The 15,945-nt window shown below is 47.6% G+C and overlaps 1 protein-coding gene across 4 annotated transcripts in view; it reads left to right on the top strand.

The window, feature by feature from the left end:
* ate1 (arginyltransferase 1) overlaps positions 1–15,945 on the top strand; it is a 57,386-nt gene that overhangs the window by 8,067 nt on the left and 33,374 nt on the right. The window contains exons 6-9 of one of the 4 annotated variants that reach the window (XM_084470806.1): positions 999–1,234; positions 5,642–5,780; positions 7,269–7,387; positions 15,314–15,346. In XM_084470806.1, the coding sequence (XP_084326932.1) occupies positions 999–1,234; positions 5,642–5,780; positions 7,269–7,387; positions 15,314–15,346 (527 nt within the window). Of the gene's footprint in view, positions 1–998; positions 1,235–5,641; positions 5,781–7,258; positions 7,388–15,313; positions 15,347–15,945 lie in introns of all 4 variants that reach the window. The other 3 variants (XM_084470804.1, XM_084470803.1, XM_084470805.1) reach the window with 3 other exon arrangements.

Here is a 15,945-nt window from a genome sequence, read left to right as displayed (position 1 = left end):
GACTTGAGATGCCCGGGCCGCCGGAGGGCTTGGCAGGAGTCCAGCAGTGGGAGGATAGTGAGAGGACGATGGGGTGAAGAGTACCGCTGAAGTGAACGGGCCCGACATGTGTTTCTCTGCACAGCGCTGAATGCTATTCAAACATTCCCCTGGTTCAACCTTTTTCTCTGAGTCGTTGTGGCTGAATGGCAGACCCAAATTTTAGATTCTCAGCAGAGGAGTAGCAGTTTGTTTCAGTAATTGTGCATTGCAGTGAATGTTTCATATACTGTATGCAGAATCTGTGTGTGTGTGTGTGTGTGTGTGTGTGTGTGTGTGTGTGTGTGTGTGTGTGTGTGTGTGTGTGTGTGTGTGTGTGTGTGTGTGTGTGTGTGTGTGTGTGTGTGTGTGTGTGTGTGTGTGTGTGTTGCCCTCCGGGTCAGGCCAAGCCCGTTGCAAACTCTCACACCTGCAAAATCATTCCCAAATGTGGGACTCATCGGTGAGTGCCTCTGTGGTGAGCCCGTTATTACAGGACCACAGCGGGGAAAAGTGCTCTCCCTCTAGGCAATAACCCAGTCATTACACAGAATCTCACATCGTATGTATTTCATCCGTAGGCTCAGTCTGTGATCTTTCCTTTCTTTTCGTTTTCTTTTCCCCTGCATCTCTTTTGTTCAGTGTGTCTCTGCTCCGGAGCAGGTTGGAGCAGGCCCTGGCTCCCCGCCCAACTGATGTACTCACAATGTACTCCTCATGTGAAGCTCTGCGTCTCCCTCATGTTCTGTGGAACCTTTTATGTTCGTTTCATGATATAAGGCTTACTTGTTGATAATGGAGTGACACAAGAACGCAGGTCCAGACGTTGAACTCTGATTCACTAGCACCAGAACAATGTTATAAGTTACACTGAACAGGTGCTGCGGAGCGCCCCCTAAGGCATGGGAATAACAATGCATACTGTTGACTATCCATTGCATACATTACAGAACCCTTCTCTGACTCCTCCTCCGCCACAGGGAAGGGGGCGGACCCAGCGCGGCCGCCCTGCCGGAAGGCCAAGGACCTCCGGAAGGAACGCCGTCTGCAGAAGGAGCAGATCAAAAGGGGGGGCGACTCCGGCGCCTCGCCCGTCACACCCCCAACCACCACCCCCACCCCAACCCAGGCCCCGCCCGGCCGCGCCCCCCAGCCCAAACCCCTGGAGGCGTTCATTCACGAGTCGCTACCCGACACCGCCCTCCATAGCCTTGAGGTGAGAGGAAGTGCGAACGACAGTAACAACACGTACCTACCGCTTTGGGGTTTTTCCTATGCATGTGTGTGTGTGTGTGTGTGTGTGTCAGGGGAGGCTTTTAATCAGGCTTGAATTGGCTTTTAGTTATGGTTTTTCTGTATGGAAAAACATTCCAGCACGAGATATTGTTTTTGCCTTTTATTAGAGCCTCCCTCCCCGGTCCAAGGGGCTTCACCATGTGTTTATGTTTTTGGGGAGAATCGCAGCCCGAACAGGAAGTGGGCCCAAAGACAGACGCACCACACACGCCGGCTCCGGTTACCCTCCTGATCAGATCAGGCCGCAGTGCCCGCCGTAGAAGGCTCTGAGGATGTGGAGAAGAAGCCTTGGATGCAGAACCAGTGGGGGGTGGTGGGTGTGAGACGTAGCGAGCTGGGTGTGAGGTCCAGTGGGAGGGGGGGGGGTTTAGAGCTTCCGAGGCTGCTGATGTTGGCTGAGTGACATCATCCCAAGGCAGGTCGACGACGCGTCGGAAGACTTGGTGATGGGACGACGGTCCCGCTCAGTCTGGTCTCAGGGGAGCCCCGACGGTCCGGACCCCTTCACAGGCACCTCGTCCCAGTAGGATTCGTTTGTTTGGCTGCCAGGCCCGATCGTTTATCGACGGGCACGCGCATATAGACACGCTCCCTGCCCTTCAACCCGAACAAGGAGGTTTTGCTAAGTGATGGTAAACAGGTCATCCACGCCCCCCGCCCTTGGGCTTGGTTTCTAACGAGCCGAAAGGTTCGCACAGCACTCGTTTAAACGAAGAGGGCTGTTCACACCCGAGTAATTAAAATCAGTCCGGCTCTGTTTCATGGTAAACACAGCTGTTCACCACAGCAGGACACTCTGCGAGAGCGTCCTGAACTGGAGGGCATCACCTCCAGTGGACACAAGGGCCTGGAGGGAAAGGTCGAGAGGATACAGATGAGTCAACATTCGTCAACACTAATACCAGCAAGGGCCTCTCTGGTGGTCTCCGTTCTACGGGTTCTGGCCTTTGCTCTGGTATATTGTAGGTGTATTAATGATATATGTTGAGGTCTAGGGCTGGGCGATATGGACCAAAAGTCATATCTCGATATTTTCAAGCAGAATGTCGATAAAAGATATATATTGATATTTGTTGACACAATAAAATGGTTGACGTTGCCACGCTCCAACTCATCATTCTACATCAGGGGTGCCGCTGTGCTTTAATTTCCCGCCTGCCTGCGTCGCTGTGCTCGTTAACCTGCCTTGCTGATTGCAAACTCAATCCTAAATTTGGGTGTAGGCCAGGGTAGCTAAACATTTTAAAATTAGTCAGTCGGAGCAAGATGTGGCAAATGCGTTTGACGGACATGTTTCGCGACAAAGGGGATTTAAAAAGTGACGTGAATGGAAAAGTGGGGCCGGGGCAGAGTGTTCGTGAGCCAGACGCAGAGCGCGATGGAGAGAGATAAGCAGAGCAGAGTTCTGCACAAGGCTTATTTTGCAAACCCGTACCCGCAATACTTCAAACCGCATCCGACACGTGTTCCGACAGTAGTGCGAATTACATTCCGCACCTGACCAGACCCGCTATAAAATGATACCAACGCCCGACCCGTACCCGAAGGAAAATTAGACACTTTCGATGGAACGCCGGGGAATTACACTATCTGGTGTTTGCCGTGGTGCTTTAGATTGCTGTGCAAAAAAAGCACATCATCCACTGTGGACGGTTTTAGTTGACTCCTCCTCTCCTGAATATCATATCCAGCACCAGAGAAGTCTCGCTCGCTTGCTGAGCTGGATGCACTGAGCAGGGATGGTGATATTTGGAAATGAACGACTGTGCTCTCCCCACCATGATAACACACCAAAAGAGTCATCTTTAGGTGTTTTCAATGTAAGCAGCAACTTCGTCCCGATACTGCGGAGCCTCATCACTGGAATCCTCTACGTCCGATAGCACGTCCACTGACCCTCGAGCACTCTTCTCGGCCGGGGGCCAGTGGCACTGCTCAGGCACTGCTCTCATAATTTTGAAATGCAGGGATATTTTGATTTTAGATGTGTCAATAATAATAATAATTTTTTTTTGAACGTGAGATCCTTGACAATTGCAATCGCAAAACCTGCGACCGACCCTCACTGTTCAGGCGTCCGACCTGACCCGCACCCGACACAGTACATTATTTTACACCCGTTTCATCCAAATTGTGCGGGTCACCCGTCGGCTACCCGCGGTAACCCGTGCAGGACTCTGAAGCAGAGTGAGGAAATAGCAGGCGTGGCTCAGACCGGCTTTTTCTCGAGCAAATGCGCTGTAATTTCAACGCAAATTAACTATATTGATAGCGTCTCGTTCCGTATCGAAAAATATCGCTATATTTCAAATATCGATGTACTGCCCAGCCCCAGCCCTTTCCTTGACAAATGTTGGCTTACGCTTTGCCATTAAACAAATATTAAAGAATATATATTATTATTAATTAACACACATGAAAACAAACAATTTCATGTGTTTTCATAACATGGAAGAAGTCAGTTTGGGATGAGCACTGACGGTATGGGCCTCCCTTCAACGTTATATATGTAGCAAGCCACCACCAGGGGGCAGTATGGTCCTGTATTTAGAAGGGCCTGAGGCGTCAGAACACTGTCCACTGTAAGTGAACTCTCCTGCCTAGACTTGCAGTTTCTTCATATCACGGTCCCATTAGGCCTCCTGGTGTTCACATGCTATGGTTTGGCTGTCAGACTGGACCACTGTATTTATTTATGCGTCCACTTTAGACCTGGAGTCTGCTCTTTGTTTTGCAGGCCTTACTGGAGTTGGGGGATTGTTTTGATTATGAGTGGGGCCTCTAGGATGAGGCCTTAGAAGGCCAAAATCTTTCATTTTTAATTAAATCCCAACCAAAGCCACTTGTGTTACATGGCGTTTCTTCAACATTCTTCAAGTAGTCAAACTTCAGCCTATTGGTGTTAGATCACAAGAATATTTCGCGGGGTGCGCTTTAGCCACACCGGCTGAGTTCGCGGTATCGGCTGGAGCAAATAATTTCGCCCGATCACTGGATAGCTGGAGATTTGCGCCCAAACAAATAAAATGTCTTGACTTGAGGGTTTATCCTCTCACGTAACTTTCTGTGATCTCTTTGTTTGAGCAACGGACAGGGTGCCAAGCCGTGTTATGAGAGCTCAGCCGAGGTCCAACTCAAACAAACCCAGGGCTCAATCACTCCTCTCCCAAAATTCCCGTCCCTCGGTGGAATCGTAGAGTCCGAGGATTCACATGGTGCCGGCCGGCGTGCCAACACAAGCGTCTAACGCAGAGAGCGGTTAATCAAAACGGAGCCAGACGATGTGTGAGGGTGAACTTGTGAGGGTGAACTTATCGTGATGTTATTGTGACGTTATCGGGACACAGCCACACAATGCTTGTTCAACCACAAAACCGTACTGGGCTGCGATCCTCCCCATCAGGACAGATTCATACTCTATTACCTCAGAGAGAAAATCAAGTTTGTATTGTTATTACCGTGGAAAAGACACTAACTGCATCCTTGACTGATTGCGATTGATGCCAGAACATTTTTTTAATCAATGTATGGCTCCCTTCCATGTATGACAACCATGTATGTGCATTAATGTGCTTTAATGTGTTGATTGTAATAAGTATCAATAGTATGAATCAAGTCCTAATCTAGCATGACTCTAGAATATTATTTTGTTGTGTTTAAGATGTCAAAAGGTTATTGTTTTCCGGTTGCTCCTGTCAGACACCTGTCTGCGCAAATGTCTCACCATGGAAACGGGACACAAACACACCCTTGCTCTGCATCATTAGTCTTTCCCCATCAAGTCACAGCTGTGGTGAGAGAGGGCCTCCTTCGACGGTGGGAAAGACTTATCTGAAAGACTTATCTGAAAGAGGATTACATGCAGCGCCATCTCACAGAAGTTTCAGTTTTTAATGGCTTAAGAAACCTCCAAACTGAAACTCAAAGCAGTTTCATTTGACTGGTAATGGTCCATGGACGTCTGGGTGCACACATGTTGCAGCCAAAATAACTTATGAGTTCTTTGGCAGGACTTGAGAAAGGGTGTGTTTTTGTCCTTTTTCAGCACGATTACTGTCTCGTCCTCTCACTTTTATTTCCCTCTCTCTTTCCCGCTCACTCTTTTTTCTTTGATTTGTGATAATTTGGCCTCTCTATTTGTTCTCCTCACTTTTGTCTCTCTCTCTCTCTCTTACTCGCTCTCTCTTGTTCGCTCTCTCTTATTCGCTCTCTCTCTTGCTCTCTATCACTCTCACTCTCACACACACTCACACAAAGGGCTGTGCTCACGTCCCAGCTCCTCCATGTTAACCCTTTGTCTCACGGGCCTCTCGTTCTTGTGTTGAAGGTGAGGCTAGTGCGCTCCAGCCCCCCTTGCCCACAGTTCAAAGCCTCTTTCGACGCCTCCTACCAGGTGTACAAACTCTACCAGATGGCCATTCACAAGGACCCTCCTGACAAGCCCTCCGAGAGCCAGGTCAGAGGGGGTACGGCGGGGCGGGGTGTGGAGGTCAACCTGCTCAGAGGGAGAAGCTCGCTGGAGCTCTGAGGCCAGAGGGTGCTCAGGGTGTGCTGGGGGGGGGGGGGTATTGTTTGGTCTTGCCAAACTATCGCCAATTCTGCATTTTTGTAAAAAAATTAAAATGGAGTCATTGATGTGCGTTTTTTAATATTGTCCCTTTTGAACGACACAAAACACAACCCAATGTTTGGTCAACTTTCAAAACTAAAATGTTGCTCAACAGGGTACGTTTTGGGATATTATCCAATATTGTTAGTGTTTTGTGATGTCAAAAAGGGAAAATCTTCAAAAACATACATCTTCAAAACAATTTTTGAGGGTTTTTAAAGTTACCAAACATGCTAAAGAAATGCAAAAAGTACAGGAGTGAACCTCCATATTAAAACTGTCATTAGTTAATTTAATTGTAGCTTAGGCCGGTAAATGTATAAAAAACATTTTCTCCGGGTAGAATCTTTGAGAAACGTGGGCCATGCATTTAATCCAATTAAAGAAAGAGTGGTATTAAAGTAAGTGTGAGAGATTGGGTGAAGGAGAGTGGACATCAAGATGCAGGATAAGAAATGAATGGTGTAGAGAATTAATACGTGAAGGAAATTAATGGAGTAAAATGTTTCCATAAGCCGTTGGGTGAGAGCAGTGTTTCTACAGGTGTCCGTGTAGCCTGGCTCGCTCGTTAGTATTGAGCTGTTTTCTTTTGCTTGCGAGGGAAAGAGGGGGAGGGAGGTGGTGGTTCAGCTCATTCACTCCCCCCTACCCCCAGCCAGACTCCCCTCCACGTACCCCCTTCCGTACCCTGGCCTGGCCCTGAATTACCCCAGCCCAAGCGAACTGGCATCTCAATCTCATTTTCGCAGCAACACAATTACGGCTGGTACTTTTCAAATGTCTTTAGTACAATCTGTTTCGCCAGATTGAAAACCTTTTTCGTGAGTAGGTATTTGGTCGGACTACACAGGCCCCTCCTGTACATAATTCTCCATTCCTACAGACCTCGTTCACACCACGGCCAGCCTCTGGAGCCAGACTTCTCGTTAACGTTGGAGGGTTGCTTCGCTCTGGTAGCGGCTGGGCAGCGCACTAGCCTCATCTTCAAAGGCAGAACAAGAACATAAACGCCCTGACACGATTCTGTGCAACATCTGCCCGAGGCCACCGGCCCCCGGCCTAACACGTACTGCCTGAACTGCAGGCCTTGGTGGTAACCAAACGCAGTGCACAACTTCACTGTGTCCAAACCTCATCTATCCATCATCAACGCCCCCTCCCCATCCTATCCCACCTCACCCCATCCCGTTCCTCTTTGAAATCCTTATTCTCCCCTCCTCCCTTCCACCTGCTCTTCCATTCCATCTATGTGCCTCTTCAACCACAATGCCTCTGTCCTCGGTGACCTAACACGACCCCCCCCCCCCCCCCCCCCCCCTTCCGTGCTACTTGAAGGTGAGGCTAGTGGCGGTCAGCTTTGACGACCCCCAGTTCGCGGCGACCTTTGAGCAGTCCGCGGCGCTGTACGCCCGCTACCAGACGGCAGTGCACGGTGACGCCGCCAGCGAGTGTGATGAGAGCGAGGTACTGTGATGCTTATGATCCCACACCCTGAAACCCTCTCCCCCACCCCCACCACCACCACCACCACTACCCCTAACCCACCTAATAACTGCACCAACTGCACAAGAGGACCGGGTATTGCATGTGTGATCCATTCTCGGCGGTCGCATGGCAGCACAGTGCACTGTCCCGCGGTCTGTGTGGTTGCGTTCACTGTTGAGCTACACTTTGATGGCTTTGTTGGTGCATGCCCTGAAGTCATGGCTAAATTACAATCGGTGTATAAATCAGCCTCCAGTTTTACATTTACATTTAGGGCATTTAGCAGACGCTTTTATCCAAAGCAACTTACAATATATCACTGTCGGTACAGTAATGATTTTCATAGAAACAAGTGTCAAGCACTAACAATCACTAGGTTAACCCATTCCCCGTATATAACAAAGATGGCTAGGATAAGATGCTACACAATGCCAAGTACTATTAAGCGCAGGACGCAAAAACATACAAAAATTGTGTAAGAGGGGTGTTTTTAGGAGGGTAAGGGGGGAGGCTATGTAGACTCCATATGAACTCTGAACAAGTGACTCTCGAGTCTCTTGCTGAAGCTGTTGAGTGACTCTGCGGTCCTGATGTCGGCAGGGAGATCGTTCCACCACGCACAGTGTTCTCATGCAGATGATGTTGCAGAATCAGACCCTGGGTGAGTGGGTCTCAGGCCAACGCTGCCGTAGGTTAAAACCCCAGGCCTGTTCGACGACGCCACAGTGTTGAGGGAGGGCAATGGAATGTTTTTCTAGAAGCGTTCACCAACCACGCTGGTAGTTACAGTTACAGGAAATTGCCGGGTAGACTGCGGGATATGCCTCTCCATCAACGGCAATTAATCATCAGGAGAGGACATGAACAACCATATGCAGTGTTTTTACCTAGAGGGGATGTTTTGTATTGCAGCAAGGGTTGTTGGGCTGCGTTGTATGAAAAACGTGTCAAATATTAAATTATATGAAACATTTTTAATCATATTTGGATAATTATACAAAAATGTTGCATGAATAGTAGCGCAGGCTCCATTTTAGACAACAAAAAGGTATACATCCACTTCATGTACTGACGTAATCCTTAATTTTCAACCATAACTTGGGGGGGAGGGGGTCGGGTTTAAAGCGGGTTGACTTGTAACCGGAGGGTTGCTAGTTCGATCCCCGGCTCCTCCTAGCTGAGTGCTGCTCGAGGTCTCTCTGAGCAAAACTCCTCACCCTGACTGCTCTAAACGAGCTGGCTGTCGCCTTGCATAGTTGCCTCCGCCGTCGCTTTGGATAATTGCTTCTGCTAAATGCCCTAGGTGTAAAGTGAAAGTTAAAACTGGTGATAGCTGTGTTGTGTGGTTACTAGTGGTGATCTGGTATTTAACAAGGAGAGCAGACTACTTACTCAGAGGAAGAACCTTAGCCCTGCATGAGGAAGAGGAGGGTGCTGCCGTCTTTTCCTGGCCATTAAAGACAGGCTGCAGTAGAAGGAAGTTTGCTTTGGGAAAAAAAGTTGTATTGTGTGAGTCACACTCTGATAGTAATGCTAGGGTGCCGTTACGAGGAGGCGGGAGAAATTCAAGGAAATCTTTGGGGGGAAAGAGGGGAGGAAGCGGCGGTCTAGTCAGGATGCAGTCCCGCTGGAGGTTCACCCCTACCTGAGTGGGCCTTTTGTCCCTAAAGAGCTGGAAAATCACCCCCCCACCCTCCACTAGCACCAATAACTCACACACACAGACGTGTACACTCCTGCGTCGGCAACGGGCCTCAGAAAATTATTGAATGTTCCAGCTTGTAAATCCTAGGGGCAAATTAATAAATAACCCAGAAATGTGAAATTGACCTGTTTGTGGCAGATACTTTCCTGGTGCCGTAACACTAGCTGTGTGTGTGTGTGTGTGTGTGTGTGTGTGTGTGTGTGTGTGTGTGTGTGTGTGTGTGTGTGTGTGTGTGTGTGTGTGTGTGTGTGTGTGTGTGTGTGTGTGTGTGTGTGTGTGTGTGTGTGTGTGTGTGTGTGTGTCAAAATAGCCTCCAGCAAAAGATGTTGGAATCGGATGGCTAAACCAAAACTAATCCGATGTAAAACCAATTGCAAACATGTTGCCTCCTGGTGAGAACAGTTCCCCTTTCTTGTATCAACTTGGAGAAAGACAAGAAATTCTCCTGCTGAATGTGGTGGTGACTAACATGTAGAAGACTTGGTGTCTCCCGTCCTGATTATTCACTCAGACTGGAAGAAGTGCATGGAAACGACAGGACGAGATACTACAGTGGTGCTCCCTATACACTCTTGTGCTGGGGTCAGGGTTTGAGTGGGTTTCTTTAGGGGGTCCAGAGAGCTCTGGTGGATGATTAAAAGTCAGAGTTGTTGAAGTGCAGCAAGAGGGGAAGGCTGAAGTGTGTGTGTGAGTGCGTGTGGGTATTCCCTATGTACTTTGTGTGTATTGCATGTGTAGTGTGTGTGCATTTATTGCGTGTGTGTGTGTGTGATGGTACATGTACTTTGTGTGTGCGTGTGTGCACACGTGTCAGGGTTAAGTATCCAGGAGGGTAACTCTATCTTCCCCAGGGGCCGAGTCGTAAGCCTGCTCTGACAGACACACACGAGCCACCGCACAAGGCCTGCAATCCCCTCGGTAGCACCTCTACAGACACAGATGGCCCTCTGCTCACTGCAAGTAGCATCGCGCTAGCGTAGCACCGCTTGTCTGAAACGCCCCGCTGCCGCACCACTGGTCCTCCCCAGTTCATTCATTCACCTCTGCAGCACAATCAGGCCTCCTCTGTTAACCGTCTCGTCCACGGATACTTGCTTGTATTCCCTTTTAGTTTGTCCAGTATCTTTCATTAGGTCCTGCTACACGCACACAGTCACACGCACACGGTAACACACGGTGACACATACTCGCACACGCACACACTTTGGCGGAGCTCCACAGATGCATTTTTTCTGGACTGTGCGCAGCCCATTAATTAGCCTGGTCTCTTCCCAGAAGCTCTGACCCCCATACACCCCACCACTGTGGCTGTGTTTGTTGAATAAAAACACATTGTTGAGAGTCTGGTGGCGTGCCATGCCTGCTGCGGAGGCTACCTAGGGAGATGGGTCATTCAGTGTTTGTGAAGGTATTTATTAATCCATTAAGGTTATTACCTAGGGACCGAGTCTGGCACACTGTTTGCTGGTATCCTGGCTCCGAGCCAGCGGAGTGTGTGTATGTGTGTGCGAGTGCGTGCGTGCGTGCGTGCGTACAGTGTTGTCCTACAGTAGAATGTCTTTGTTTAGGGCCACTTGCGTTTACTACCTTGCCAAGAGTGGAAAGGAATCAGACACTGCTCCTTACACATCCAATCACGGATCCTCGACGCGACTGAGCCATTATACATGCAATTATTTCTGCAACGCACACACGCACGCATCTACGCACACACAGAGTCACACTTATTGGTCTTAACCATTGTGCTGAGCCGTAACTCTGAGTTCCTGCACATGTGGCATTCATTCTGGGGAAAACAAACCCAGCTAATCTGTTTACCCCTCTCTCCACAGCCAGAGCACTGCATCAGACACGTGACTCCACGACCATCCCAGGTCAAGCAAATACAAGTCAAAAGAAACAAGCTAAATACAAAAAAGTACAGTTTAATTTTGCGTTGGGGTTAATGAAATGGGAGGATTGTTGTGACACACTGCTGTCCCTTGTATTCATCACATGCATGTGATTCCGGTTAACATCCAGAGTGTTCACCGTTCCCAGTGTGCCCATTAACGGGCTGGGTGAGCAGGTATATCGATGGGGGCTCCAGTTCCCCACAGAGCCCCTCCACTTCCTCTGGAGGTCAGAGGTTAAAGCACTTTGTTTATTTCCTCCCACTGATGCATTTACCAGCATCGCAACCTCTTCCATTATCGTTCAAACTCTCATGGTGGAATTTCACTGCCTCGCTGTACATTTACATTTAGGGCATTTAGCAGACGCTTTTATCCCAAGCAACGTACAATATATCACTGTCGGCACAGTAATGATGTTCATAGAAACAAGTGCCAAGCACTAACAATTGTTAGATTAACCATTCCCTGTATACATCAAAGATAGCTAGGATAAGATGCTACACAACTAAGTACTATAACTAAGTACGACATACAATAAGTGCGTACATTAAGTGCAAAGTTGTACAACATACAATAAGTCTGAGGGATAGGACACATACAAGTACATATGTACATGTATTTATGTATATGTCTTTGTTATTGTATGTCTGAGAAATAAGTAGTCTTAAAGAAGAAAAAATAAAAAATTCCAAAGCTATTTCTCAGGATTCAGAAAATAAATCTATTGTCAATATGTAACGGGGAAGGCAAAGAGCAACCAATCATAGACAGGGATGCAATGGCCAATAACACTGGGTGCCAAAGAGAAAGCCCACGCGAGAATGATCAGAGTGAGCAGGAAAACACGAGAGCAAAGAAAGCTTTTGTTCACACGGGGGTGTCAGTTGCGTGCTGCTTCATTTTATGTGCGTGCTCATTTAATGATCGTCTCCTCACAGGCTAGATTATGGCTCTTGTGAACAGAGGAATACTTTGCATGAGTGAAGTACAAGTGTTCACAAAAATAATTAGTGTTAGTGTGTGTGCGCACGCAAAAGTAATTTTTCTCAACCTTTTGGCAGCAATATGCCGCCATAGAATCTGATTTGATTAAATAGAGGTAATTGAAGTAAAATAATGTGAGAGGCTAGAAGATAGGGATCGTGTCATTGTATTTTCTTTACTTAATTGGTTCCAGGAACTTCAACTCCTGCAATGACAGCAATCGTTTTAGTAAAGTAAAGTAACAGTGCAGTAGCAATTCTATTTCATCAGCTCTGTTTGTTTGTTTCTGTGTGTGTGCAGGGGGGGGTGTTAGTTGATTTGTGGGTTAGAGTGAATAAGTGAGGGCTTGGCTGGGTCGTGTGTCTGTGTGCAATACTATGTGTGTGTAAGAGAGAGACTTGTGTGGCTCTCTGAAGAAGTGAAAGCTGAGTTTTCTGTTTATTTGTGGTTAGATTGTGTCTGTTAGTGTGTTAGAGAGACACACGCACACGCATTCCCTGAAACACACACATGTGTTTTGTGTAAGAGTGAATAAGTGAGAGCTCCACTGTGTCTCAGTGTTTATGTGTGCATACGTAAGTGTGTGCGTCCACGATGACTTCTGGCCTAATTGTGCGCAGATGAGAGGTTTATTATAGTGCCGAGAGAGAGAGTGTTGCAGAGGAAGTGATGAGCTCCATGTGTTAGAAAGTGGGAACTTCCAGAAGGTAGGTGTGTGTGTGTGTGTGTGTGTGTGTGTGTGTGTGTGTGTGTGTGTGTGTGTGTGTGTGTGTGTGTGGTACCCACACTTTTGGAAAAAAGTATATTTCCATACTTGCACAGGCGTGCCTACACAGTGGAAACGCTCACTTGGCCCCGCGGTTAGTGGCTGTTTGTTTGTTTGTGTGTCCATGCCCTGGCCGCCTGCTCTCCGTCAGTGGCCTGAGAGGGCTCGGGTCTGCCAGACTCCAGGAGACCAACCTTCTTTGGACCAGGGGAGGGTGGAGAGAGCAGTGGAAACCGACTGCCCCCTCTCCCCTCTGGGTGAAAACATTCCCAGAAGCCCCCTCTCCCCAAAGAGCCAGGAGAGCAGCAGGAAGGGGGAGATGCCAAGCCATTAAAACCCTTTTTAACGAGGTCTTCACAGATTTATAGTGTGTGGGATTATCCATGAAAATGTTTTACAACTAACAAAAGATGCACATTTTGTGTATAATATACATACAATTTATTGGACATAAATCATCTTCAATCAATCATTAATTGATTGAAGCAATTAGTATTGTAAAGTTTCTTTTTTATTTGTTTTTTTCAGTTAAAGCAATCAGACATTTTTGCCCTTAACAATGCACCGGGAGGTGTTATTAAGTACTGCCAAAAAAACATTCTGGTGTTGGAATCGGGAACAGTTATTTTATTAGGAGTCACATTCTGCTTTCTACTTAAACTATAGCAGGAATCCACATCCCTAGTTCAAAATGGAGTCTCCCCTTCTCCAGACCCATTTGTGTGATCGAACCGTAGATCCTTAGAGTCGCTGCTGCAACTTGAGGCTTAGAGCCACCGGTTGTTTCTAGGTGGAGGACCAGCGTTTGGGCGCTTGGTGCCGTGGGTGAAAGAGGCTCTCTGTGTCTCTGTGACCACTGTCCTCTCTCTCCTCCCCCGGGGGCCTGAGAGTTGACATCAGAGCCGCTGTGTGCCATCTTGTGGTCATGTTTTGCACCTGGTTGAGCACAGTTTGGGAGGCACTTAGGTGTGTGTGTGTGTGTGTGTGTGTGTGTGTGTGTGTGTGTGTGTGTGTGTGTGTGTGTGTGTGTGTGTGTGTGTGTGTGTGTGTGTGTGTGTGTGTGTGTGTGTGTGTGTGTGTGTGTGTGTGTGAGATAAGAGATGACATCCTTCCATCTAAAACATACCCCGCTGGATTGAGATTTTGTATAAATGTATTTCAGATACAGTGCTTTAACGTCAAAAACCCACATTAAATGTGGAGGCACGTACACTCACACACACTGTAGCCCTTAATCTTGGCAGGAGCTTGAGTTGCACGTAAACCAGGGCAGCCCCACTCAGTGAACCATGCCCTCAGCCATCATCACTGTTATTGGCCCTACCTTTACACACATGCACGGGCTAACACACACATGTGACCCCTTGATTTAATAAAATCAATACTTTTGTGCCCTGCTGTTTTCCATTTGACATTTTCCATACAATTATTTGAACATGGTTGGGATAAACAGCAGATTTTCTTACACACAAACAACCACCAGAGTACTGGTAACATATCCAATGATGGAACCATTCTTTAATTCTCAGTGTAAAGGATTCTGGTGAAAGTTGTGGGATGAAAGTGGCAGCCAGTATAAGAATCACTAACATTTAGCTGAATTTGATTTCAGGTTCCCTACTAAATTCTCAACTGATTTTGAAGAAGTACATTGGATTTTGTGCGGCCATAGACTTGAAGGCATCTATTGGGTTGCGTTATCTCGGGTGTCATTGTTTCTATCATTGACCTCCTCCTCGCTCTTTGATATCTGTCTGGAACTAGTTGTGCCCCATACTTCTGTTCCTTTGTGGTCTTTTAATAGCTCTCATATTCTAGAGTAGAGAGAGTTACCAGACTCCCCCACAACATCTGAACAACCAGCGAATGACTCAGCTGGATTGTTGCATTTCCTCGTGAAACATGAAACATGAGTGCGTGTGTGCATATATGTGTGTGTCCATCTGCAGGATTGAAAGTGGGAGTGAGCAGGCAACGCAAATGGCTGTTCATCAGTGCGCCCCCACAGTACTGCTGGTTGTCATTTCAAAATGGTTCTGAACCCAAACAATGGGTCTGAGCTGCCTTTCACCCCCTAATCCCCCGGGTCGGGCCCGTAAACACACTGCTCTCACCTCGGCACTTAGAGGGAACGGGCAACATACCAGTCTGGATTCCGGGGCAGTGTTTGCCACTTCTCGTGTTAAGCGAGCAGGGGTAATTGAGCCACGCAGTGCGTTTGAAGTGTGTTAAGGGATAGGCTATTTTGACAGTGGCAGTGCCGCGCAATTACGCTGTCAGTGTGTCCGACCTGGTCTCTAGGCGACAGCTGAGGGGTAAAATGGGTTTTAATTTGTGTAAATACAGTCTCTACCGCCACCCTCTGTGTGTGTGCAATCACCCTCCTTTGATATCTGATACCCGAGCAAGTAGTGGCAGAGGTGAAATATTTTAGTGAGCCGCGGAGATATGGTATGGTTTTCATTTGTATGATTCTGTGACTCATAGAACTAATGTTTTTCTCTTTCTTTTTCTTTTTTTCTCTCCCTTGCGGAACTGACTGTCTCCCTCCACAGTTCCGGAGATTCCTCTGTGATTCGCCCTTGGAGGTATGTATTACCCTGGTTACGTGCTCTGTACAGAAGTGTCTTTTTTGTTAAAATCTGGCACACTCAAATTCAAAACCCCAGTCAAAAAGTTCCCCCTTAACAGTTACAGCAGCTACAGAATATATAGATATAGTTATATAGTTATATATATATATAGATATCTAGATAGATATAGAGATATAGTTATTGAGTTTTACTGACCTAGCTCTGTCTTTTTCTGGTTATGAGAGTGTATGCCTGTGTGTGATTGGGTGGAGGTGAAGAGCCGTTAGAAATTGGAAGTAGAGGTGGTGGAAAGACACCAGACACCGAGCTGTCTGGTGTCTGGTGTTGAAAATAAGTCCTGCGCAAACAGTTCCTTCCTGTAGCCTTGACAGTGCAATGAGCATCACCCTGACACTGCCCAGGTGCCCTACTTTGTGCAGAGCTAGAATTAGAATCTGTAGAGCTCCAGTAGGGACTTATTAGAGATGCAGCGAGGCATCTCTGGCGTCAATCTGAGGCTGAGCAGGGCCGCCCACCAGCCACTCTCCTGGAGCCGCTCTCGAACCATGAACCATTACTCCAGCAGCTACACCCAGCGTGAGGGCCGCAAGCTG

Source organism: Micromesistius poutassou (genome assembly GCF_964030765.1).
Source record: "Micromesistius poutassou genome assembly, chromosome: 7".
In the NCBI taxonomy this organism is placed as follows: domain Eukaryota; kingdom Metazoa; phylum Chordata; class Actinopteri; order Gadiformes; family Gadidae; genus Micromesistius; species Micromesistius poutassou.
Note: the sequence above shows the minus strand (reverse complement) of the source record. Positions and strands in the feature narration are given on the sequence as shown.